At 33.2% G+C, this 27,387-nt stretch overlaps 1 protein-coding gene across 6 annotated transcripts in view; it reads left to right on the forward strand.

The window, feature by feature from the left end:
• Positions 1–27,387, forward strand: part of UBR3 (ubiquitin protein ligase E3 component n-recognin 3 (putative)) — a 187,104-nt gene that overhangs the window by 116,757 nt on the left and 42,960 nt on the right. For 4 of the 6 annotated variants that reach the window (XM_025039283.1, XM_025039286.1, XM_025039284.1 and 1 more), the window contains exons 26-30: positions 2,225–2,358; positions 6,798–6,908; positions 11,304–11,516; positions 12,828–12,964; positions 19,872–19,957. In XM_025039283.1, the coding sequence (XP_024895051.1) occupies positions 2,225–2,358; positions 6,798–6,908; positions 11,304–11,516; positions 12,828–12,964; positions 19,872–19,957 (681 nt within the window). The remainder of the gene's footprint in view (positions 1–2,224; positions 2,359–6,797; positions 6,909–11,303; positions 11,517–12,827; positions 12,965–19,871; positions 19,958–27,387) is intronic. The other 2 variants (XM_025039285.1, XM_025039287.1) reach the window with 1 other exon arrangement.

Here is a 27,387-nt window from a genome sequence, read left to right on the forward strand (position 1 = left end):
ACCATTACTTATTCTTTTCAATACTCAATTTTCTCAAATTTGGCTGGTCAGAACTCCTTTAGGCCCTCAGTGTTTGAATTACCCTTTGCTTTTTATTACCCACAATTCCAGGCCAACTTTGCACTTTTCTCCAACCCTGGACTCAGGTTATTCTTCAAAGACCTCTGTGTTTCCATGTCGTAAGAAGTAGTATATTTAGAAATGAAGTTTATTGATACTGGAGAGTCATAACTTGTAGGCTTTTACAGTGGACAGATTTTGGAAAACAGCCTCCATCTTTCAATCCATCCATCCATCAATCTGTTGATCCAGTCACTCCTTGAAAGACTCCCACCGTCAGGTCATACCTACCTGCAGAGTCTGCCGGAAGATGGGCAGGAGATCCAGCAGAGTGGGCCGCATGGACCAGTCTGGTTCACTGAAATAGCAGCCTCTCAGACTGATGCTCCTGCTTGGGATCTCCTGCAAGAGAATCCGGACCAAGTGCTCATACTTCATGACTTGCTCATACTTCATGACTCGCTCAAAGAAGAAATTGACCTTCAAGTTGGTGGTGTGCCTGGCCAGCTTGGCCCAAGACATGCCCCAGATGACCTGCCCGTGGGGGTCATGAACGTGGCATTTGATATTTATGGTCTGGAGGGTACTGGAATTGTTCTCACACAAGTCCTTGAGCAGCTCATCAGAGATGCAGTCGTACTTGAGGGTCAGGGACACCAAGTTGCGGAACATGGCCATGGTCTTGTTGAACTCAGAGCTGCAGTAGACAGCGAGGTGTTGGCTGAAGAAGTCCTTGATGTTGAGCTCTGATGCCATACTCTCATTCCTTAAGTAGCTCAGAGAGTTGAGAGTTGAGAACTCTCTGAGCTACTTAAGGAATGAGAGTATGGCATTAGAGCTAGCTCAGAGAGTTGCTCCATGGTCACCTTGGCCCCTTTCAGGTTGAGATAATCCAGGTGTTTGCCCATTTTCTTTAAGTAGAAGGTCAAGCTTTTGATGAATGAGCTCTTGATGCTATGCCTCCACACTGACCCATCAATCTGTTGATCCATCCATCCAGAGTTCATATTCACATTTTAGTGTTATTTTAAAAAATAAATACTGGCATATTTGAAACTTTGTTTACTCTGTAGAAGACAACTAGAATACTACTTTTTTTTGGTCTTTGAAAATATTCTAATAGTGAAAAAATTAGTGTAGCTAGTGGTACATAACTCAGCTTTTCTTGGTGAAAATCAGGTCTATGTATTGGTTATTTAATGAGCTCTTATCTCTGTTTATAAATATAGAGGTTTTTTTTTTTCATTTCTCAAAGGAAATATATTTTTCAATTAAAGTTGACATTCAGTGTTATTTTATATTAGTTTCAGGTGTACAGCATGGTGGTTAGACATTTATATAATTCACAAAGTGATCCCTCCGCTGATTATTAACTGTCTGGAACTATACTTAGTTATTACAGGATTATTGACTATATTCTCTATGCTGTACATTACATCCCCGTAACTACCAATTTGTACTTCTTAATCCCTTCATTTTTTTACCCAGTCCTCCAAACACTCTCCCATTTAACAGTCATCAATTCTCTTTATCTCTGAGTCTATTTCTGTTTCGCTTGTTGGTTTATTTTGTTCTCTAGATTCCACATAAAAGTGAGCTCATGTGGTATTTGTCTTTCTTTGTCTGATCTGTTTCATTTAGCATATTGTCTAGATTCATCCATGTTGTCACAAATGGTAAGATTTTGTTCTTTTTTTTTTTTTTTTTTTATGGCTGAGTAATATTTCATTGTATATATGTACCACAACTTCTTTATCTAGTCATCTGTCAATGGGCACTTAGGTTGCTTCCATTGTTTGGCTGTTGTAAATAGTGCTGCAGTGAAGAACATAGGGGTGCATATATATTTCGAATTTGTGTTTTGGATTTCTTGGATAAATACCCAGAAGTGGAATTGCTGGGTCATAAGGTAGTCCTATTTTTAATTTTTTGAGGAACTTCTAAACTATTTTCTATAGTGGCTGTACCAGTTTGCAGTCTCACCAACAGTGCAAGATAGCTCCCTTTGCTCCACATCCTCGCCAACACTTGTTTTTTTGATTTATTGATGATAGCCATTCTGACAGGTGTGAAGTATTATCTCATTGTGGTTTTAGTTTGCATTTCTCTGATGATTAGTAATGTTGAGCATCTTTTCATATTTCTGTTGGCCACGTCAATATAGTTTTGGGGCAGTGCCGTGACAACATTGAGCCAAAAAAGTTGCCTATCACTGAAGAGGAGCAGATTTACCCTTGGGATACATGTGCAGCAGTTCACGATGTGAGGCTTTCATTATTACAGCGTTATTTTAAGGATGTAAGTACCCTTTTTATCAAATAGAATTTTTTGTCTGCAAAGTTGATAATTATTTCCTTTCAGAGTCTTATTTGATATTTTTTCTTCTACCAAATGTCATTCTCATTTGCAATCTGAAAGTTTTTTAGAAAAAAATATTCATATGTGGGTAGTAAAGAAATGGAAATCTGTTAATAAGTAAAAATTTCAGGTTATAAATGTTATACCTTTATTTTAAATGTTGTTTATTGTGATGTATACAAATTCAATTCAGTGGATATAAGTATAACCTCTGAAAACTTTTAGATATTGCATGAATATTTTATGAAGATTTTTGCCTCCTTTTACTTTAAAGATATACAATAAAATCTCATTACAATGCTTTTTAAATGTAAAGTGGAGGCAGGCTTAATTTGTGACTTCTGTGGTTTCTTGTGAACTTAATAGATTTTTTCCAGCTTTTTGTACCTAGGGGCTTTAGCATTCAGGTATCAAAAGTCTTAAAAGATAAGTTTTATTTCTTTAGTAGCAACATCATTGTTAATTTCTTTATAAAATTTTTATACCATTTTTAATATTTCCTGAATAGCTTATTAGAAGGGGTTTCCTTTCACTGGTTGTTTTTTGGATGTTGTATCTTGAGTTAAGTAAATGTATGATAATAATTTAAATTACTTAAAATTTAAAGTGAAGCATTATTTTAACTATATGAGATGATTATTTTGATAGATTTCCAAATACAATTTTTTCTTGTGCATGATGCACTGGATTAAATGGAAGAAACTTCCAATAAAATGGAAGACAGAATACTTAATTAGAATAAACAATAACTGACCTAGTGATGGTAAGAATCAGAGTAGAGTGTGGTTCAGTAGTCTGGTCTGAGGAGAAAGTTTCTAGTGGATTCTGGAGGAGATGGTGGCTCTAATTAGGGAGGTGTCATGTATCATAGACAGAATCCCAGATCAGAAAACAAGTTTGGTCCTGATTCTGCCATTTCTTAATAATGTAAGCTTGGCCAAATAAAACATTCTAAGACTCAATTTCCTCATCTGTTAAAATAGGGATCATAATGATCTTTCATGTAGTAATTTTTAACCCAGCAGGTTGGAAATTTCTCTAGATAACTTTACATATAATAAAGTTTGGTATAAATATAAAGCGATGTTTTTAATATTCAAGCTAGCCCACTTAGGAGGGCTCAGGTGTTAGGCTTTATAAGGTAGGTTGGGTTAGGTAATGAGCATACTTCCATATATTTTTAGAGGCTTTAAAATGAAATTATCATTATTTGGAAAAAGAAGCATCTGTGTGTGTATATGCATGTATATACACATACAGACTCGTACTTTTTATTATTTCTTTGAATTTTTTGCAGCGTGTATATATTACAGTATTAATGAGACTTTGATAACTATTTTCATTTTTGAAGAAAATGTTGAAATTGTGTTCTGCTTTTGCAGACATTTACTACCACTTTTCTTTAGATTTTGTTTTCTTGCCATACTTGGTTTTAATTTCATCAGTTTGAATCACTTTAGAGTAGATGAGTAACGATTGATCCTAAAGCCAAACAGAAAAGAAAAATGACTTGATTCAATCAAAATATAAACCAGACCCAAAAGAGCAAAATAATTTTGAGGGAAGGGTAGATCTAATAAAGGAGAGAAAAAGCAGGATATTTATTACCTGCAGCCAGAATAGTTATTTGTTTTTTAAAAAAATTCTTGTTTTTTATTAAAAGGCTCTGAACTAAAATCTAAACTGGACTAATATCTGTTGTGTTTCTGATTGTGAGATTTTATTCCTATATTAATACTTTTGTGTACTTTCATAATGGTTATTTTAAGCATATATGGTATGCACCCTGGACTGTGCCATTTCTTATATTGGTTTTATAGTCCCCTGAGGGACTGGTACATGCTGTAGATGCTTACTGATTTCTAACTGAGTTACTCTAGCAAAGTATACCAGTTTGGTAGCTAGACAGACTGTATAGAGAAGAATTACTATCAGTAGGCACTGATACTGATTATAAAATTAATGCATGCATATTCAGAGAGTTGACATGTATAATTTTAGTAATGTAAGACAGTACAGTTACTGTTGAAACTGGAAGCATGATATATGAGAGATAAGACACAGTGGGGGAAGGAGCGTGAGCTTTGGAGTCTGATAGACTTGGGTTTGAACTTGGGCTCTACCTCTTATAACTGAGTGATCGAGGTAAATTTTTCTTTTTTTTTGTGAAAGGGATAACAACACTTACTATGTGAGGTTTTAACAAATATTGAGGTTGTGAAGATTCAATGTTAAGCACTTAGCACAGTGGAGGGAACACCACTGAAGTCTTAAGTCTTCCTAAATTATTAGTCTTACATTAGTAAATCGTTTCCTGCTTTTTTTCACTCCAGCAGATTCAAATAAGATGTCTAACAGTTATATTAACAAGTGACTATTTTCGGTTTTAAAAGCTAACTGATTTTATTTAAAAAGAAAGATTAATTACATTTTTATAATATATTGCCAAAGAGAGCAGCTTGTTTATTAGCTGACTACTAAACATTCTAAAATTATCTAATTAATATCAAAATCTGCTTCTACATTAAGTGGCTCCGAATGGTAAACAGCGATGAGCAGGTCTCCTGTTGTTTTTCTGATTTGTAACAGTAGAAGCTGGCTCACTTGCTACAAGTATTTGATTTGTGCTGCTGCACATATTTAAATCTTCTGGGAAGACTTTTTGCACTGCAATATTTTAAACTTTCAGATGCTGATGAATCGTGATTTAATATTGGAACTTTGTTTACTATTGTTTAAAGATGATTTGTTCATTTTTCATTGTAATGTATAAATTTCTTTCGAATATAAAAATAAAAAGATTACTCAGTTTTTATAGCTTTCAAATCTTTCATTGTATGCTGTCACTCATGTTACAGCTTATGCCTGATACTGATGTGAGTCAGCCATCTATTAACTATAGACTCCTGACAGTAAACTCAAGTTTACGCCCAAGTGCTGTTTGACAGAGGCCAAATGAAAACTCAAAGAAAATTACTTTAGGGGAGGAAAATCTAAGCCTGTTTATAAGTTGAAGCAATTAGCAGAGAAGTTGAAAATGTAAAAGAGGAGATAGAAGCAATTAACTTTTAAAACAAATTTCAAATGAGTATGTAGTTGGCTTATATAATGTTTCCTTTATTGTGTATTATATTAAACTCTTGTAAATAGTAAGGCACTTTTTTGGGTTATTCTTATGACCAAATTTGTACTTTAGAGAGATACGTGGAAGATGTATATCATGGAGAGAAGAAATTAGAGTTAAGGAGACCAATTAGGATACTTTATATAAGAACCTTCTTCCACTGTAGTGAAAGGGAGAGCTTAGCTTGTGTTTTTGAAGTGGAAAACCCCGAGGGTTTGTACAGACATCCCATCCTCCCAGAGAAGGTGGACTCTCGGGTTCATTGTAAAGGGCCTGCTGCATCAATAAAGCTCTTGACTTATTGGTATTAAAAAAAAAAAAAGAAAAAAAGAACTCCCTTCTCCACAACAAATGATACAATCTAGAATATTATAGTGGTGATGAAGAGAAGAGGCCCAAATGAGTTATTTAGTAGATAGAATTTGTATGATTTGAAAACTAAAACTGTGATGTGAAGGAAAGGGTGTGATATGGAATGACTCTGAGCTTTCTCGACTTGGTGACTAAATAGATTGTGGAGTGTTTAAATCAGAAGGAAAAGGAAGGTTCATGGAGAAAATGACACGTTTTTGACACATTGATTTTATGTTATCTGAGAGACGTCAAACTGGAGATTTCTGGTTGGCAGCTAAATGTTTGTATGTCAGTCAGGCAAGAGATCCAGGTTTGGAGGATAGTTGAATTTACAGATTAAATTGCTCAGAATAGTTTTATTAATGAGAAGAGAGTAGCACTAAGAATAGAATCTTGAGGTATATAAACATTGAAGAGGCAGGTGAAGAAAGAAGTCTTTAAAAAGGAGGCCTAAACCAAATGGTTAAAGAGATGAGACAAAATCCAAAAGAGTTGCATTAGGGAAGTAGGCACTTTAAGAAGGAAGTTGTGAATGTCACATATCACAGAGAGCTTAAGTACTATATAAAATAAACAACAGCAGTATAGTTAATACTGAGCTATAGAATTGTATTGAGAGCTTGTATTTTATGGGGTAGAGAAAGGCTAATTCATAATTATTCTCTTTCATTATGAGCATAGATATTTGGAAGCTAAAACTTTATGGTGTTTCTAGTTTAATGGCATTGCCTTAGGACTATCACGTCAGGTGTTACTTTATGTCACAAAAATAAAAGTTCATATTAGTATCACAGTGTGAAATCATTCAAAGGCTAATGTTGATATATTTAGATATGTAGGTACATTTATACTTATTTAAAATTAATTGTATTTTGTCTTTTTTTTTTTTTTTTTTTTTAAGAGTTCTTGTCTTTTGGCAGTATCAATTGGCTGGGAAGGAGGTGTTTATGTACAAACCTGTGGCCACACATTACATATAGATTGTCATAAATCTTACATGGAATCATTACGGGTAAGTTAATTGAATAATTTTTAAAAGTGTGTATATCTTTCCCAGTTTTAATATTTTTTACAGCAAATACATCCTAATTCACTGTGGGTGATTTTGATCATCATTTTTACTACCCAGCCTCACAGTTCCTTCACTTCAACATTAGGGGTTTTATTTTTTAACTCCACTTTAGCAACTGACTTCCATGGCTGTAATTTTAGACTTTGCTACTCTAGCTTAGAAATATTAAGCTTTACTATTCTACCATATCATTTTCTTATATGATTATTTTTCAGATTCTCTTATTTTCACTCTTATTAGTGCATTTTGTTTCTGGCATCAAGATCTTCAATCCTTTAACCATTTTTGCATTTTTTGCTAGTGTATTAGCTCTTACCTAGCCTCACTTTTTTGTTCCAATCGTTTAATCTACCTACTTTGCTCTTAGATCCAGGCAGCTAGCCCTGCTAGAAAAATCATAAAACAAAACCAGCACCTCTACAAATTTGTGGTTTCCTATAATAGTGCCTTAGACTAGGGTCACTGACTGTAGATATCACTTATCAATTCATTTATCTGTCTTTGATCAGTTTCTTCACCTAATCTCCTCAGCAGCTATTCTATACCTTTGCCTCCCCTATCTCACTCTTTGCGTAAATCCCAAGATCCCTATTCTCTCATCAAATTTCTGTCTCTTCCTTTGTCACCCAAAAAATAGTGGTTCTCTGTGTCATACTACTTTAGCTTCCTACCTTGCTTTTTTTCTATTCCCTGATAAATGACTTTGCATCCTAACCAATCCTTTTCTATTTTTTTGACATAGTATTTCTTCCGTTCAGGAATAATCTGTTTATGCTCTAGTATTTCTTTCTCTACATCACTTCAGAGGCCTTGATGTATCAGTAAGTAACCTCTTTTCTTCTATTTCTTCAGTTTTTCTACTTGGTCTGTCCCATCTTTTCAGTTCATAAAGACACTAAAGTATCTGCTTTTTAAAATTCCTTCCCCTGACCTTGCATTCATTCCCCTATACCTGCAGTCTTTCTTTTTCTGTGAGCCTAACTTCTTAAATACATGGTCTACTCTATTCCCAGATTCCTAACTCAGAAGCAGTGGATTTCTCTGTTTTTCTTTCCTATTCCTTACCTCTCACATTCAGTCACTTATCAAATTCTATTGATTCTGTCTCCGTAAATTGCACGCAACTATATTCTGCCGTTATTATTCCCACTTCTACTTTTTTTGTGTATGCTTTCATCTCTTATCTTGACTATTATAGTTGCTTTCTTATCAGTTTCCTTATTGCAAGTCAAATTTAATCACTACATTGATCTTTCTAAAAAGTAAGTCTAATGGCATATGGCTTAAAAATCCTTTACTGACTTCTTCCTAATGGGGTAAAGTTTACTTTTCCCTGAATGGCATTCATGGCACTACATGATCTGGGCTTGCTTGTTGCTTTAGCTTTATCTTCCATCAATTCAGCATTAATAAGCTAATTAGTAGCTCCTTAAGCACATTATGCATTTTTCATACCTCTTTATTTAGTCGTTCATTTGACAGATATTTATCCTGTAGTGTTCTAGGTACTGTGATAGATATTAGGGACAACAACAGTGAATAATACACAGTTTCTTCACTCAAAGAGTTTACTATGCACTGTGTGAGACAGAAATAAACAGTTGTGATATTTGTGCTAAGTGTTATGAGGTATGCATAGGGTCTTATTGGAGTATCTGCCAAGTGCCAGAACATTTGATAAAGTAAGGTGCTTGAGTGATGAGAAATATGACTGGAGAAGTAATAAGGGGTCATATTATAAAAGGCCTTGTGGTTTATATTAAGGAATCTGGACTTTAGACAGATTTTTTACAGAGATATGTTACAGCCATTATAGACTCTTAAGCAGAGATATGACATGTTCAGAAAGGTCATTGTGGCTGTGTAGGTCTCAGGGGATTATTGTGGGATTGCAGGAGAGTAAGAAAGAATGTGGTGATATCATTTAGGAGGTAAGAGATGATGGCAGCTTGGGCTTAGTCATAGCAGTAGAGATAGAGAAAAGGTTAGATATTTGAAATATATATATGATATATGTATATATGTGATATATTTAGAAGAAGGGTTTTCTGAGAGATTGCATGCAGCGCATAAAAGAGAGGAAAGAATCAAGGTGAGAGGCGATGGTGATCCTTGAAAGAATTTGGGAATAAGAATCTCACATTAGGTAGATCATACTGGCAGCGATATAGTTGGGAGACTGGTTAGGAGATATTTGCCAGTGGGTTAGAAGGAAGAAAGTGGGTGGAAGGACTGATGGGATTTATTAACTAGGTATTTGGGGTGGGAGAAGTCAGGATGTTAAAGGAGCTGCCGTGACTCCCATTTTTCTGAGGAAAGAGGTGTAGCTTTATGTTCCTAGAGTAAGGGGGCAAGGCTGGGGTAGGTGAAGGGACTTTACAAGTGAGGAGGCGGTCTGGATAAACTACTTTGGAATTGGGTAAGATGTTAGATATTCATAGGATATTGGAGCAAGATTTCCAGGCAATATTCAAGGCTCAGTTGAGATTGGAAACGGTTTGTAGAAGTTATTTCAGTTTTCTCCAATAGCGCTCAGTTTGATACAGAATTGGAGAAATCATACATTGGGTTAATTTTTTTGAAGGTTTTGTTAGGTATGTATGATGGAAAGACATATGGAGGGGGACGAAAAGTATTGACTTGAGAGTTTTTGAAGTGGTAGATTATGATGTATAGGCAGGATAGGAAAGGCCCAATAAACTGGGACAAAAAGGAGGTACTAAAGGAGACAGGAGTTGTCAGAATTTAAGGTGTTTGAATTTAGTATTTTCAAATATGGAGATTTGGGGTCCTTATAGGACAAGGGTGTGGTCATGGTAATAAGTGCTGGAGTTAGAGTAGAGGTTAAAGCCATAGGAACTGATGAGGTCAAGGACTAAGCTATAAGATGGGTTCTCCACATGCACACTGAAGTTGCATAGGTGGATGGTAGGACTTGGAGTGATGAAGTACCAAAGTCTTCAGTGCTTGAGGGCAGTAGATAACAGTAAAAAGGAAGGAAAAGGGTGGTATCGTTAAATGACATGAGCCACAAAGACAGGAGAATTCAAGAGTAATGATCTCAAGCCAGCACTAGAGATGAGAAAGATACTGAGGTGTGAGGGATGTGGGAGAATGAGCAGTGCCTAATTGAGAGGGCTTCTGGGCAGGCTTCAGGAGAGAACCTAGTTTCAGTCAAGGTAAGGAAGACCTACATTCTTTAAGATTAAGGCTATAGGGAAGTTTATCACAGAATGTCCTTCAATGACCAGGATCCTTACCCTAGCCTTCTAGTACACTAGAGCACTAAATTAAGAGCTAGGAAATCTGATTTCATCCTGACATTTTCATTAACCCCCTTTGTAACCATAAGGAAATAAATTTCTTTTTTATTCTTTGTATCCTTTTTTCCTCATCATTTTTTTCTTGTAAGTAATAAAGGTCATATTGTAGCCTTCATACATATACATTAATGTGTTAAAAACATTTTGAGATAAAGCATTAGGTTAGTGGCAGAATAAGAGAGAGTTTGCTAGCAAAAAGAGTAATATAATGGTTAGGACTACACAACAGCAATGTCCTAAAATAACATAGATGTGGGACGATGTCAGGCAAAAGAAGGGAACAAATGTGTCAGCCCAGATTCCTGTCTTAAGTCCTCTGATTAGTTAGCATGTATTGCAGTCTCTCATGAGCAAGAGTTTCCTCCTAGGTGTATGCGTATTGTTTCAAAAAATTGTACTTTTTCTTCCTCTTTCTATCAGAACGAAGGTGTTAATTCCCTTTTTATTGCACTTATATTCTGAATACTCTAAATTTCCCCCTTATCCATTAAACCTAAATAAACCTACTGCATTAAGTTCAATGAGTTGTATTCAGCAGATAGAAACTTTAGGAGACACATTACATTTTTTTTTTGGCTTAATTTATGCTTAAAAGCTGTCTAGCCCACATCAAAAAACATGGACACACAGAGAATAAGCCCAGTAGATTATGAAAACGGGGGCAAGGGGTAAGAGGAAGGTGATTTACTTTAACGTGCCCTGTTTTTTGACTTATTCTTTATTTTAAATCCACATTTCAGATTGATGACATCATTATTTGAATATTTCATACTGAGAGAAGAGTAAGATGCTTATGTAGTTCATTGGTTATGGCAACTATTGCATGATTGCCATGACGTAAGAAGTTATTTGATAAGCTTCAACAGTTAAATGAGAAATGAGATGTTTTTATGACATATTAGAGATGTCTTTTTTTGTATGATTCGTTTATTTGCTATAAAATGTAGTGGTGTAAATTTTGTTTTCTGTAAAAGTGTGCATCATACATCTGTATGTTTATTTCATCTTTTAGAATGACCAGGTTCTTCAGGGGTTTTCAGTGGACAAAGGAGAATTCACATGTCCTCTCTGTAGGCAGTTTGCAAACAGTGTTCTTCCTTGTTATCCTGGAAGCAATGTGGAAAATAACCTTTGGCAGCGTCCTAGTAACAAAAGCATACAAGATCTCATAAAGGAGGTGGAGGAGCTGCAGGGACGACCGGGAGCTTTCCCAGTAAGCATCAGTGTAAGGCAGAAATATCCTGATTAACTCAGCTCTACTTTTCAGCTTTTGTTTTCATTCCGTTTCTAAATTACTCTGAACCTTTATACATTTAGTAGAAATTACTTTTAGAGGTTTTTCTCTTATTTGTGGTTATTAAAACAGAAATGAGCATAATAGAACAAATTATTACCAAAAGCTATATTTTTTCCTTAGTCTATAAGGTTAGATATGGTTAGACTTTTTCTAAGAGTTGAAATATTTAAAAACAAGGCCAAATTATATATATGTATTTTGCAGTGTAAAGTACAGCCTAATCATTTAAAAATATGCTCATTAGGTATATTAGGATTAAGATAGGGTAACAGGGGTCAAATATGTGGTGACAGAAAGAAATCTAACTATGGGTGGTGAACATACAATGCCCTACTGTTCAGTCATACACCTGAAACTTACTGGATTTCGTTAACAATGTCACCATAATAAAAATTTAAAAAATTAAAAAAACTTTAAAAAATATGATGATATATTTAGACATATACACACAGTGTATGTATGTGTAATTATAGATTTATATACACACACAAGTGTATACTTAAATTGAACCATTCACTTTAAGTCAGTATGTTTTACTGTGAGATTTAGTGTAAGTGCACCCATCTCTTATCCCATCCAGTAGGATTTATTTATTTGATTTAAATTCTTAAATAGTTCACCTTTATTATGGATTTATGATATAGTCCTTGAGAGAAGTGGCAGCTATGCCTGATTTATCTAGTAAATTTATGAAAACTATGAATATTTGACTTTTGAAACAAATTCATAGATTAAAGCCACTCAGAATCATCTCTTGGCAGTTCCTTTTCTCAGTTGAAGACTAATTTTAGAGTCTGTGTGACTTTTTTCTTTTTAAATCCAAGTTTTTATGGGTTTAAAATATGCTTAAAGTAAGGGATATTCGTCTTTGAAAAATGAACTTAAATCAAAGTCAAGATTTTTATAAATATGAGAACTATTCTAAAATATAATTTTAATGACACCTGCTCATTTGATTAGAATATAGTTTGTGTGGTTAATTAATGGTGGGGTTACAGAGATACCAGTCACAATATAGAATTAGGATTAAAAAAATCCCTAAAATAAGAGAAAATAGTTCTTGATCTGTTCGGTCTTTGTGCACTAAATGAATTTATAGTAATTAGCTAAGGTACATCTGTTTTGACTTTTTAACTTTAATTTTCTAGTATGTTCAAATGATAAACATTGTAGTGTTAGACTATTATTAGAGAAAATGAACATAAATAAACTTTATATTTCTGTTTGTATTTTTTATAGTCAGAAACCAACTTAAGTAAAGAAATGGAATCTGTAATGAAAGACATCAAAAATACTACTCAGAAGAAATATAGAGACTATAGCAAGACTCCAGGCTCCCCAGACAATGATTTTCTATTTATGTATTCTGTTGCTAGGTAGGTATATATAGTATATACTTTTATATTTTCTTATTAATATTAGTTGGTTTTATTGTTATTCATATTTATTTGAAGAAAGGATATTTTTAGTGTTGGTTGAAATTATTGCTAGTTTTAGAACCACCTAGAAGGACTATAAAAGTGTAATTTTCCTTCATTCTTTGAAGAGTTTTAATGAAATATTGGGTTAAGTGTTATTAAGCATTATAGCATATGTGGAGAAAAGTGTATTGTTAACATTGTGAGGCAGGTATCTCTCGCAAAGCCCGTGAGTATTATATATGAAAGGTGGTGTTAAGAAATTACTGTTCAAGTTCTGTCAAAAGGTGATGATATTGAGAACTAAAACATCGTAATATGGTAAACATTGTTTATTTATAAAAAAATAAAAACAGTAAGAACTTATTTGTTTTTTTTTTTTAAGCTAGTGAAAGATCTAATAACATCCTAGAAGACTATGGTGGTTTAGAAAAACAGATAAGAGAGAGGAAACATGAGATCAGGCATGTTCTAAGCCTCTATTAGTACCTAGCCAGGGGCTCAAGAAAACAGGTGAATAATTTTCATCTTTCAGATTAGGTAGATTAGTTTAATTGACTGAGTTAGGTGTTCAATACCTAAGAAATAGTTCCAAATAGAAATTTTAGAAAACTTAATTGAATGAAAATGGAGAACCATAAAAGAAGTAAATAGGGGAGAAATGGGCGCAATTAGAAACTTATAAACACAGTCTGCCAGAACTGATACTGTAGACACATGGATATTTTTAGGAGCGTACTTCGTATTTTGTCTAACATGTATTGTAATAGGCAAGATTTAGAGAGATAATTTGCTCCAGTCATGCAGCAAATTAGCGGCAGAATAGGACTGGAACTCAGATCTTTTGAGTTGAGGTCTAGTGTTGTTCTTGCAGTTCCTATCTTCCTTTTTCCTCTTCTGTGTTCACCTTTTATAGGTTATATATGCATGTAGTTCATCATAGCCATTCTCTTTGCTCCATTCCTGGAGCAGCAAATAACAAAAGGGTATAAAATGTAGTCTTTAGAACCCAGGAAAAATGGAACCAGAGCTAAGAAATTTGCAGCAAGCAAGTTATAGCTCAAGATAAAGAAATATTAGGCTTTGGTCTAAGAATGAAAATGCTGGGCACAGATTGATGGAAAAGGATCCTATTGAATTGGGAAGTAACTTTCTAGTTTGCATGTTCCTAGACTGTTGTTATTTATCCATAATAGTTTGGGGAAGTTATTACAGCTAATTTAACATTTTGTTTCTGGAGAGTTACTAATTTCATATTTGCAATAAAATACACTTTATGTGAAAACCAAATAGAATATAATTTAATTTTCCAAGGTTTCAAGGTTTTATAAAACTTCTTTAGAATATTGTGATAATAATGTTATAGAAGATTGGGGTGAATGTACACCAACTTAGTTATGGTATGTGTGTGTGTATACACATTATATACAGTCACATATGTTACTTAAAAATGAGGATATGTTCTTAGAAATACCTTGATAGATGATTTTGTCATTGTGCAAACATTATAGAATGTGCTTACACAAACCTAGGTGGTATAGCCTACTATACAACTGGACTATATTGTGTAGTCTGTTGCTCCTAGGCTACAAGCCTGTATAGCATGTTACCGTACAAACACAAATTAAATCAAGCACAAGGGAAAATAATGCAATCAATAGATGTGATAAACAAAAGATGTATGAGTTGGCTGCTGGTGTAACATGGCATACTGTTTTATAGCAAACTTTTTGTTTTGTAAGTAGACAGTACATTCTAAAATAATGATAAAAAGTGTAGTTTAGTAAATACACAAACCAGTAATTTAGTTGTTTATTATCATTATTAAGTGTTATTATGTACTGTCCATAAATGTATGTCCCTGCTTTTATACAACTGGCAGCACAGTAGGTTTGTTGACACCAGCATCACCACAAACACGTGAATGATGCATTGTGGGATGATGTTAGGACAGCTATGATATCATTAGGCAATAGGAATTTTTCAGCTCTGTTGTCTTATGGGATCACTGTCATATATTCTGTCCATTGTTCACTGAAATGTCGTTATGCAGTTCATGACTGTATACACACACACATTTATGTTGATTCTTTATTTATGCCTTTGATTTTAGTAGGATTGACCTTATAAGAAAATTCTGGTTGAATGGGAATGATCCGTATATGGAATTTTGCTGTAGTATGATAAATCCAGTAATTTGTTTTAAATTTAGTGGAAGTTTTAGATTCCTACTTCTTTAAGTATAGAAATAACTTATAGAATAAAGCTTGTTGTGATAATGGGAGACATTTTGAATCAACATATTTCAGTTTTTCTCTTTTATGGAGAAGTAGGAAAAGATGTCATATGTTATATACTAATGATTGGTATATAGAGAAATAGTAAATATGCTCTCCCTTCTTCCCATCCTTCTCTGATTGCTAATGATAAACTCTAAAGCTGCAAGGTAATGATTCTGAAAGTGAAAGTATATAACCCTTAAAAACCTCATCATCCTTTGTAAAGTTCTCACAGTGAGATTGCGTGCCTTCTCTAAGTTTGATTTAGTCATCCAAAAGAAAACAAACAAAAACCAAATTGACTCAAGAATCAAAAACATGAGTTGAAGGGGAAAAAAGTATGTTGTGTCCTATTTGAATAGGATGTAATTCTCTCAAGATAGGAAACCGAATTCCACCTTAAATCTAAAAACTAAATAAGATATAATTTAATTTTCCAAGGTTTCAAGGTTTTACAAAACTTCTATAGAATATTGTGGTAATAATGTTATAGAATATTGGAGTGAATGTAGGCCAACTTAGGTCTGGTATGTGTGTGTGTATACACATTATATACAGTCACATACATTACTTAAAAATGAGGATATGTCCTGAGAAATGCATTGATAGGTGATTTAGTCACTGTGCAAACTTTATAGAATGTGCTTACACAAACCTAGATGGTATAGCTTATGCTACCTTATGCCTAGCATATAACCTTATTTCATAAATTCTTATGAATACAGATTATATTTTTATACCTAAAAGATAGACATTAAAATATTTTTAAGTAAAATATTTAGAACTAAACTTAATTTGAATCACTTAACTTTTGAATTAAATGTTGTGTTTCTTAAATATATAGTTTATTATTAGAATGTGTACGTTTATTTATTTGACATTAGTAATTTTAATAGAAGGCAATCCTAGTTTCCCAGAGTGGAATTTCTCCCTCCTAATTTTATTTGTTCTTTGGGGAGCTTAAATTTTTTGATGTTTAGAAATAAAATAATTCTAGTGGATACTTAGCCTGTAAAGCTGTTTCTTTTAATAATTGTTTTAGAACTAATTTTTTTGGTAGGACTGTGCAGATCTCTTTGTTCTTAATTTTATTTGTATAATGAAGCCTTGGAAAATTTCCTGAGGACAGCAGACAAATTGTTGGAATGCTATCTTTTTGTTATATTAAACAAATCAAAATCATTATATTTAAGTTTTAATGTATTTCCAAAATGTTCTATTGCAAATATCAGTCATTCAAATGGATAATGGAAAGTTAATTTGGGGGAAGAAAGCTTTCTTCACTTTAATACCAATTTATTTTTTCATTATTGAAGCAACAAATAACACTAATTTTAGTAATTGATTTTTCCAAGGATTTTGGACCCAAGTTACATATAGCATAGAGGTATTGGTGAGTAGCACTTGCACTGTATTTTATATGGTGAGAAACATGGAAATGGAAAGAAGATGAAACGAGTAACTGAGATGTAGATGGAGAGATATCTTTAAATTACAAGCAGGTAAACTACTCAGTAGAGTGAATGCACCTTGCTTTATACTTCAGTTGCTTTATAAGTTTAAACTTTATAAACTAATTATGTTACAAATAAAAGAGATGCTTGCTAAAATATCAAATTATGAATTCTTTTAAAAACTAAAAAATTCTTTTGTAAAACAAATAATTTACCCACCCTGCCTTTTATTGATCCACTGCTGGGTTTAAGGGAATAGAAGGAAGGGTCAGCAAAAGAAAGAGAGTAAACTTCAGGGACAAAAGAGAATCTTATCATTGGTTACATATCAAAACAAAGAGATTATAAAGTCCTAAATTTTTGAGCACTTTGCTAGGTACCGTCAGGGATTTAGAAGCTTATCTGAAATGGTCCCTGCTCTGCAGGAATTTACAATTTAGTTGGAGAGACAAAACTAATATACATTAATCTGTATAAAAGAATACAGTTTGTTTAAAAATATATATCATTGAGAAAGTGCTTTAGGACTTGAAAAAGGAAGATGAGCAAATTGAAATATAAAGTATATGGAAGTTCTTCTATCCTGTCCCAAGAAAAGGGAGTTAGTTCTCCATAACTCCTGAAGGAGTTAGAGCTTGAGTTGTGTTTTACATAGGCTATGGGATGGATGAAGATACTTATCTTTGAGAAATTGAGTAACTTGCTTAACCAGTAAATGGTAGGCTCAGTCCTTGAACCCACACTATACCAGTGTGTGTCTCTGTGTGTGTGTGTACAAATTATACATTTTTTTTTTCATATTATAGCTCTAGAAATAGATGTTGGTACCAAAGGTGTGGGGAGATGGAGTGAGGGTTGTAGAGTGGAAAAGGGAAAGCAAACCTTGATCATATGAAAAGAAGCTGGAGCGTAATTGGAGGAGTTTTATGTGGATATGTCTAGGTGGCCTCCATGAGAGGCTTTAAGTAGTTTTTCTCATTTTTTTAAATGTAGAGATTTTCTCTTTTTTTCCTTTCCAAACTAATTTGATTATATTTGTATTAGAAAATATAGGAAGTAGGGTCTACTTTTCTCTGAGAACGAAAAAGCTCAGAAAACTCCTGCTCCCAGCACATCTTTATTTTTGCATTATCCATTTTGGAGGGCAGAAACCGAATATTGTGTTGTGATTTTCAACAGTGAGGGAAGATTAGACTGGGGCATTAGATGCATTTGTGTCTTCCTTTTTCTAGCAAGTCTCGAAGGGCCAATTTTGTTGTAAATGAAATAAGGACAAACTGATGGTTAGGGCCTCTGACATTGATTTTTAAAGTCCTAGATATTATTATGATACTAAACCTTTGGATAGGTAGTTTTTGTTTTCTTAATTCAGAAAGAAGATTGTGTAGGAGATCTTCCAAACATAATGTGAAATAATAACATTTAGTAGTTTCTTTGAAGCATTCTTTAAAATCAAATTCTTGGTACATATTTGTCATCTTTTAAAGTATCTTATTGATAATCGAATAAAGAGAATTCTTCTTGTATTTATATTTTAATTAATATTTTTGCAAATTATGCTGAAATAAAAGTTGACATTCTGGCTCTGACATTTGATTATTAGAATTGATCATGTTTCTCGTTAGCTCTTTTTAAAAGTACATCTAGGAAATCTTAGTTTTTATAAGAGAATATAGCCATTAATTTTTTCCTACAGATTAGGCAACAGAAGATTTGTGAAAACAAAATGTATTGATCTCATTTATATTCCCTTGATGAAGGAACACATGCTGGTCTCCGCTCGTTTTCTGTCCACTAATATGAAATCCTTGTCCCTGCTTCCTTGCTGGTAGGTTTTTAGAAGTTCAGTGAGCAATGCAAACCGCCTGAAGGGTGGAAAATTCCCTTGTCACACAGATGCCCTTATCAGCAGCGACCAGATGGAGCTCTGAGCAGGAACATTATCAATGTTAAATTGCTTCTTCTCCCCACTTCCCCTCCCAGTGGAGAGGATTAAAGTATTTCTTTAGGAATGGGTGGCAACTGTACAGATTTAGGAATATTAATATTTTTTAACAGTTTGCATTTATAAGTAAATATATGAAAATGGCATTTTTAAATATTCTGTGTTCAAAATACAACCAAAATCAGTTCAAAATGTTTTGTTTTAAATAAAATAGCATAATAATTGTTATTGAATTCACTTGCAGAGAGTAAGCTTGAAACTCGGCTGCCTTTTTTTTTTTTTTTTTTAAGATGGGAAATAGCTCATTATTAGTGTCAAATGCATATCTTCGATATAAAGAGGTTTATTCAGTTTTAGTTATGGCAAATAAAGGTGTGTTTAGGTTTATTCATGCTATTGAAGTAAAAATACAGTTTATCACTCAGAATTTTTATTTATTATTTTGGCAAAATTGGCTATTTTACTGTTACTGTTTTGAGTAAATCTTTCTGTATCAGTTTGATTTTTGAAATGTCAATTTACTAATTATTGCTATTCTGTAAACTAGTAATTGCTAAATATATAACTTCAGATCTATTTGAACAATACTGATGTTTAGCAGTGTCAGTAATTACACACCATATTTTAATAAAACTGTAATTTTAGAAGTCCACAAGAGAGACTGCTGTTAATGATATTTGTTGTTCATAGCCACTTTGATGTTAGTGGTGTTTCTTCATGTTGATTTCTAGATACTGTCTAAGCTCTAATGAATGATAACCATTTCTCTGATAGAAAAATGGATATGCCCTTGTGTATTGTATGACAGTAACCATCTACTCAGTGGCTAACAGTTGGAGTACAAATTCTTCACATTCATATGCAGGTTTATGAAATGTGTTGCAGTTATTTTCCTTATGACCTAGTTTTTAGTATTTGCCAACAGTTGGAATTTTGTAACAATTACATTGTGATATATGCAGTTTTGCAGTTATACATATGAATATATAAGTAAGGACGGATAAACCGTTCCCTTTTTTATTTCGAAATATCATAAAATACGATTATTACTGATATTGCATAAACTCTACTTTCGAAATTATACAGTTGAAGAACTTTATTATTTAGGTTGATTCAGGCATATCAATAAAACAAAAAGTGTAGCTTCAACCTAATGACTGAGATATATTTTAATGCTTTATTTACAGAACCAATTTGGAACTTGAATTAATTCATCGAGGAGGCAATTTGTGTTCAGGTGGTGCAAGCACAGCTGGCAAAAGGTCTTGTTTGAGTAAGTGTTAGTGCTAAATTAAAAAAAAAATTCTATTTGTGTCATATTTGAAAGCATATACAGATAAAGTGATCTTTTGGTATATTTTCAAATTCTTTTTATGTTATACGTAATCAGTATTAATAGTGATTATATGCTTTAAATGGTTAATCTTGTATTTAGAAGAATCATATAAATATTTAGCTCTTTCTATACTATGTTTACTCAGTAAATAAATGTCATACGAATTAATCAGATTTACATTGGTTCAAAATTAAAACAATATATTATTCTCATCTATAAATTGTCCTCAAACTCGAATTGTCTGGATTTAAGAAAATCTTTTTATAAAGACAATTTGTATTGCCTACAGTTTCCTATATATACATTTGATCCCAAATCACTAGTGTTAAAATATTGCCTAATGTAATTTGATGGAAGATAAGCATATAATGTATTCTTTTGAAAAATGAATGTATTTTCTTAAGTGCTAAAAATATTAGTAATTATTAAAAATTACAATACATCTTTGTTTTTCAAAAATACATGTATGTATTTTTTAAAAAAGATATTTGTGATTTTGGAATGATTTAAAACAAAAGACTCACCAAAAATACCTTCCTTGAACTTTCTAACATCAAGATACAAACTTATGTGAAATTTCAACTGAGTTACTTTTAAAGTTATAAATAGTTACATTAGATTTTGATATTTTATTTTGGGTTATCACTTGATTCCTAGAAGTTTGATGTTTTGGAAGTTATTTTTTACTGAATGTTTAGAATTTATTGCCCTCTTGACATGCATACTTAAATTCTACTTCTACCTAGTGATTTAGTATTATATTTTAAAGAGGTTGTTGATACATAGGAATTTTAACTTCTAGACTTTGAATTAACAGAAACTGTAATTTCACTTATATAAATTATTTTTGTTAACTTATTTTTAATTGACGTTTGGCATTAGTTGATAATATTATAAAAACTATTAGATTAGAAAATGATTAGTAAAGGAATTTCAGTTTTATGTTCAAAACTCTACTTCATTTTTTTTTCTCTTAGGTACTTAAGCTTATCCAAAGGCTTATAAATTATTCATTTTTCAGAATCCTAAAAATAGTAAAATTCTAGCAGCAACCACTTCAATTATCACCCTCAATTTAAATTTAAATTATTAAATTGATAGTTACTTTCAAGCTTTCATTTCTTTTTATTTCCCCTTTTAGAAAATAGGAGATTACAGAATGCCAGTATAGAAAAATTTGTATGAAACTCATTCTAAATATAAGTTAATACTGTTTTTGGTTTTATTTTTTTCCTTATCAATTATGTTAGTTCTTTTCCCCCAACTTTATTAAGGTATGATTGACAACTAAAAATTATATATATTTAGCTTATTCAAAGTGATGTTTTTGTTTTTAGTTTTCATATGATTTATTATGGTTCATTACTTATGCATTATTTATCCTAATATTTATAAAAGTAGGTTTATAAGTCATATATATAGAGTATATTGTATGTTATATGAAATCTCACTATTTTGTAAGTGTGTAAGCTTACTGTATTTGTTATTTGCTCAAGTCTACTCACCCCTAATTTAACTTGAACACAAGAACTTAAATAGATGGTCTTTCATAGGCTCTTAGCTCAACTATCTCATTTTTTTATCTTCCAGTAGAAATTTAATGGTATTATTAAACAAAAACTGCCTTCTCCATAGATTCCTTATAAGTCAGATTTGTTTTTCCCCATTCATTGGTTTTCTATTACCTCTTAAATATCTCACTTAAAAGTGTCTCTTTTTTAAATAATATTTTAGAGAAAGAGTGAGAAAATGCTCTACTAATTAAGCAAATGATAAGGGAACTTACACTTTTGGAATAATGTTTCATCACAACTTTTTGATAAAATTGAAGATTAGTCATGAAAGATTTAATAGATTTTGTTTGGAACAGCTTAAATAATGCCCGATAGATAATTATGGGAACACATACATACACACAAGGTTGGAGGAGGGGTCAGAAGTGGGAGAGAAGATTGTTTTTTCTACAACAATAAAAGCAGAAATATTACTGGCCAAAGTTATACTGAGAAATCAAATAAAATTGCAGTGGAACAATGCCATCCAACACATATTCCAGCAAAATTTTTAAGTGTTGTGGTACAATGACCAGTATCTAGTCAAAATAAGAGTTCATTCCTAAATATGTGTCTGGGAAATTTTCCGTAGTAAAAAATGAGCAAATTACTTTACATAGCAGCATACTATGGTATTTTAATCATACCTTACATTTGTCAAAGCTTGCATTTGAATTCAGCTCTTTTGACTTAAATGCAATTATGTAAGACGTTTTCCTTGCCTTTAAGTGTGCCAAACGATACAGGATGTTTAAGAACTTTCACCTATGGGCTTAGTCAAAGACATCCATCCTATAGCACACTGTTGACTTGGAATATTTCCAGGCTCTGCCACGCTAACCCTCCTGTTATCTTGTCTGTTTCCTTTTGCTAGCCTTTCACTGTGACTCCTATTTTTGATTTGGGCTACTCCTTCAGTTATTTCCTCAAGTTCTGCTTTTTTCTTCCTTGGATATCAGTTGGTTCTTTATTTTTTACCAGTTGATGGCTCTTGGTCCCAAATCTTTGCTCCTGGTGTGAGCCATCTCCATCAGCTCCCATATACAGTTCTGCTCCTGATTCCAGGATTGGAGCTCTAGACCTCCTAACTATCTACCGCTGGAAGGTCAGGCATTAAGGACCTTGTGTTCAGCAGATAAGACTGGTTCTAGATAATTTATTATAAGATAGATCAGATTACTGAAGATCAATTTTGTAAACTTATTCAACAATATCTTTACACAGCCTTACTTGCAGGATGAAATTAACATAAAAATAATTTTAAGTTGCCTGTACACACCTAAGCTGGATTGCTTTCTATGAATCACACACACAGTAGGCAGTTATTCACTACATGCATCATTTCTTGATAAGATAATAAATTGTATCAAAATTAAGTTTCATGATTTCATGATTTTATAGAGAGATTAAAAATTGAACTTTATTCAGGAGAGGTTAAAGCAAATCCTTGCTTTGTTTGACATTTCCATTTGGCAAGCTTGACCTTATTCTTTAATAGTGGTAAAATTCTGACACCTGTGGCTTACTAAGGTATTTTTTTCAGATTTAAAAATTATGAACTCAAAAATCAGTTGAATCACAACTTTTGTTCTGTTCTTTTAGTTTTTTGTTTGTTTTTTGCTTGTTTTTGTTTTTGTTCTTGTTCTATTCTTTTTGTTACCCTATAACAGGAGGGAAATTTGACCACCAAATTATAATGATCAAAGTGTATAAATTAATATAAAAATGTGGAAATTGCCTCCTGACTCTATTCTTTATGTTTAGGCAGATGTTTTAGGGCAAGTTATTTAACCACATATAGTAGTACCCAACCAGAGGATTGTTGTAAGAATTCAGTTTTACAATGTAGATTCAAATCTTCAAAGATTATAAATCTCTACATTCCTGTTTTTAGTATTTCAACACTACCATTATCAAATTGGGGGTGGAATGGGTGGGTAAAGAGAACAGAAGCAAGGTAAAAGTTAAATTTTAGCTCAATTTTTTTTAAAGCACTCAACAAACCTTCGATTGACATGTTAAGAGATGAGGTTAGAAGGATAGAATGGGTTAGAAGGATAGAATTTATTCCCAAAGGCTGATAATAGCTTATCTATTGGGAGCAAAATACATTGTTAATTTGGGGAGGCCTGGGTTAGAAGGGTAAGAGTGTGACTTGAAAATTTGAGCTAAGAGGGAACTTTAACTGTTCTTTGAAGTCTTTCTGAAGGTCATATGCTTTGTAGCCCAGGTAGCTAGGCCTTCCTGCATTTGTGATTTGCCTATTCCACAGATAATAATTTCCACTGTTAGGGTCTAGATAATAATTTCCACTGTTAGGGGTTCTGAGATCTTGCTTGGCTTAGGGCAGGGGAAGCTCCTTTTTTCTGCAGTGTGATTAAAAGACCCTCCCCTTCCCTCAGTTTTAAAGATGGTGCTCATTTTAGATCTGGATTCATGGCGTGTGCTCTCTTTATAAGAAGGAAATTGGGAGTCCTAAGAACTAACCTTAATCTTTACACATAGGACTGCGTGTATGTAAAAGCAGAATTGTGTCTCTCCCCACTCCATGTTGTCCCATGCTGTACTGTAGAGGTAAAGGGGGATGCTGCTAGTCATTGAAACCTTAAAATTAGGAGAAAAATTCCATGAAACTATACTCATACTTTGATACTTGAGGTAACCAGAGAATGATGGCATAGTATACCTGAGAGTGGGCACAAAGGAACTCCAGGAGGCAGGAAAGGAACATAGGATGGGATGTAGGAAAGTAGAAATTTAGAAAAATACTAAAGACAGCCCTTGCCTTCAGTATTTTCCCATTTATATATAAGGAATGAAACTTCTCCTAAGTAAGCAAAGCTCTGCTACCTTAACTCCAACTTCTATGTGCCTTTATTGTCTAGAAGCAACATAGAATACAGTGCTGGAAGGAACATTGGGTTGGTGTTAGACGATTTGGATTCTAGTCCTGTTTGTTATCTGTTGGACTTAAGGAAAGTCACTTAACTTTTTCTACCTTATTGTGCACATGGGGATGATGATACCTGTGTTGACTAACATAGCTATCATGGTTGATGTATGGCTCAAATGGTATTAGACGTATGAACTAAAGTATTTTAAATTTTAATATTTATGTTAAATTTTTTCCTAACCCTTTAAAATTCCTACCATGACTGCTACTTTATTCTTTGCCTAGACTGGTGAAGAGTGGAATGGGGAAAGATAAGTCAGCATTGTCACCCCATGGCATGAACCTTCTGTTTCTTGGGAACCAGAGCTACCAATCTTCCCTTCCTAGAGTTGATCCCAGGTCTCGCTTGAGAGCTCCCTCCCATTCACAGCTAATTTCTCAAGTATGTGTAGAGGAAGCAGGGAAAACTGACTCTCTTGTAAGAGAAGTATACCCACACATATTACATTCGCCCTGGGATAAATGGGTAGAACCAATTACTCACTTTGATTATTCAGTTACAGAGAAATTGAGTAACCCCCACCCCCATCCCGTGGTAATTCAGAGAATCATTTGTCTAGTTGAGATTTTTTTCATTGACAATTATTTTTAACCAGTGATAACTGTACTTATAGGACTAACCTTAAATGATCTGGAAAGGCAGACCCAGTTATGTTTACCTTAGGTAAATTTTAACAGTGTTACAATTTAAGATAGAGCAAATTTATAAAAGTCTTTGGGATAACTCTTGTCCTTCATGTGTATTTTTGTCTTAATGACCAATATGAGTTATACTAAGAAATAATCTACCAGTTAGTTTTTGATTTCTTACATATTTTGAAATAACTGACAGAAACAGAATTTCCAAGCTCAATGAACATCTGTTTCAAAAGCATTTTTAAGAGGTTTTACTGTGTAATAGCTTCGGGTTCAGTTTCCTTAAGTGGATATTCCAGAAGTCATAAAAATTGGCACAATGGTATTTCATGTGTATATAGTATTCATAGTCATACATATAGTCATACACATAACTCTGTTGATTTTACAATAAAGTTGGAGTTACATTTTTATTTTATAGGTTTTTTTGTGTTTAAAATAGTCTTTAATATTGACAAAGATAGAAGGGATTATTAAATCTTACCTTTTTGTTCTATCTGAGAGTTCTTATAATTAAATCATAGGTTTTGTTCTGTTTTTTTTTTTTTAAGGGCAAACTAGTTATTCAGTGGTGTTTTTTTTTAGTAATGGTATGTCTTGTGCTTAAGCACATTATAGTACCATAGGTTTGTCACAGCTTTAAAGAATTTGAATTGATAATTCAGAAAATAGAATTTTTCATCCCAAGAGAGTGTCACACTAACATGGAGAAGAAAAAGATGGGAAGAAGTAGTTCAAGCATTGCTTCAGTTGTTAGAGTTGAGAGGTCAGTTCCTTTAGGAACAGTGAAATTAGGACTGATCGATTGGCCTACTTCTTGGTTACTGAGCCAGCATGTTGTTGTGACAGAAAAGAAGTATAAATTCATCATGAATTTTGTGCTTATATTGTATGCTTTTTTACAGGATTATTGATTTAATTATACAATATTCAGCATACTTAAAAAAACTCCTATCATATGTCAAGTGCTGGGCTAACCCAGGAAGTACAAAGAAGAAACGACACCATTGTCTTCTTCAGGGAGATCTCACCATCTAATAGGAAAGGAAACATGTAAAAAATATTTACAGAGCTATATAGGAAGAGATAAAATAGAGTTAACTCAAGGTACAGAGAGTCCATAAAGCAAGGGATGATTTTATCTGTCTCAGGTATGGTATTAGAGGAAACTTTAAAGAAGAGCACTTGAGCTGGCTCTTGAAAGATCTGTCAAGTTTGACTTGAAAACGAGAAAGCTGAGAGAACAGTTTACAGACAGACTGAGACAACATGAAATATTGGGGAAAACTTAGGAAGGGAAGGAGAGGAAAGAAGGTTAAAGAAACCTGAAAAAGAAGATGGGGATTGGCTCACGAAGGGCTTTCTATACCTATTCCTTCAGTGGTTCACCAGCCAATTATGAGATAATATGAATAGCTTTATTGTTTATAGGGATTGGTAGGAGGTGAAACATGAGACATAAAGCTGAATGAGCACTTCGTTGAGTAATTTAGTTGAGAAATGAAATAATGGTGGTGTGGAGCAGAAGAGGATGGATCTTAGGAGGCAGAACCAGTAGGATTGGTAATTGGCTGTGGAGGACAAAAACGTTAGAGATGACTCCCAAGTTTTCCCTTGGATGTTTGCATGGACAGTGATATCATTAATTCACATAGGGTTTATAAGATGAAATGAACATTGGAGCTGGACTGGGCTATATACAATCGGTTTAGTTTTGGATATGTTGATTTTCTGGTAACTGTTGAACATCTGAAGTGTTATAGAAATTTGTGAATAATAAACTTATAGGTAGAGATGGAAGTTGATCTTAGATGAAATAGTATCCACAGGATAAGAGGGAAAAAGGACTAAGAAGGAATCCCTTTTCCTTTCTTATGGAGAATGCCACTTGTTAGGGTTCAGTAGAGGAAGAAGAGCATGTACAAGTAACTGAGAAGAAATTGTGTGAGAACCAGGGAAGAGTGGTACTGAAAGATTAGGAGAGAAGAGAGAAGAGATCCAAATCTAGAACTTCCTGGCTCTTACTAGACAGTGGTGCCTTTTATACATATGTCGAAATCACAGCACACCTGTAAGTTAATTTAATGATGTTTCTCATTTACAAACCCTTTTATAAATATATGCCTAACTCTAGAACTTTAAAATGTATCATTCTAGAAAAGGAGTTATCTATTCTTTTTGCTAATGTTCAGAATTTTAATAATATGCTTTCTTGATAATTATTT

Source organism: Pteropus alecto, unplaced genomic scaffold, assembly GCF_000325575.1.
Source record: "Pteropus alecto unplaced genomic scaffold, ASM32557v1 scaffold3, whole genome shotgun sequence".
In the NCBI taxonomy this organism is placed as follows: domain Eukaryota; kingdom Metazoa; phylum Chordata; class Mammalia; order Chiroptera; family Pteropodidae; genus Pteropus; species Pteropus alecto.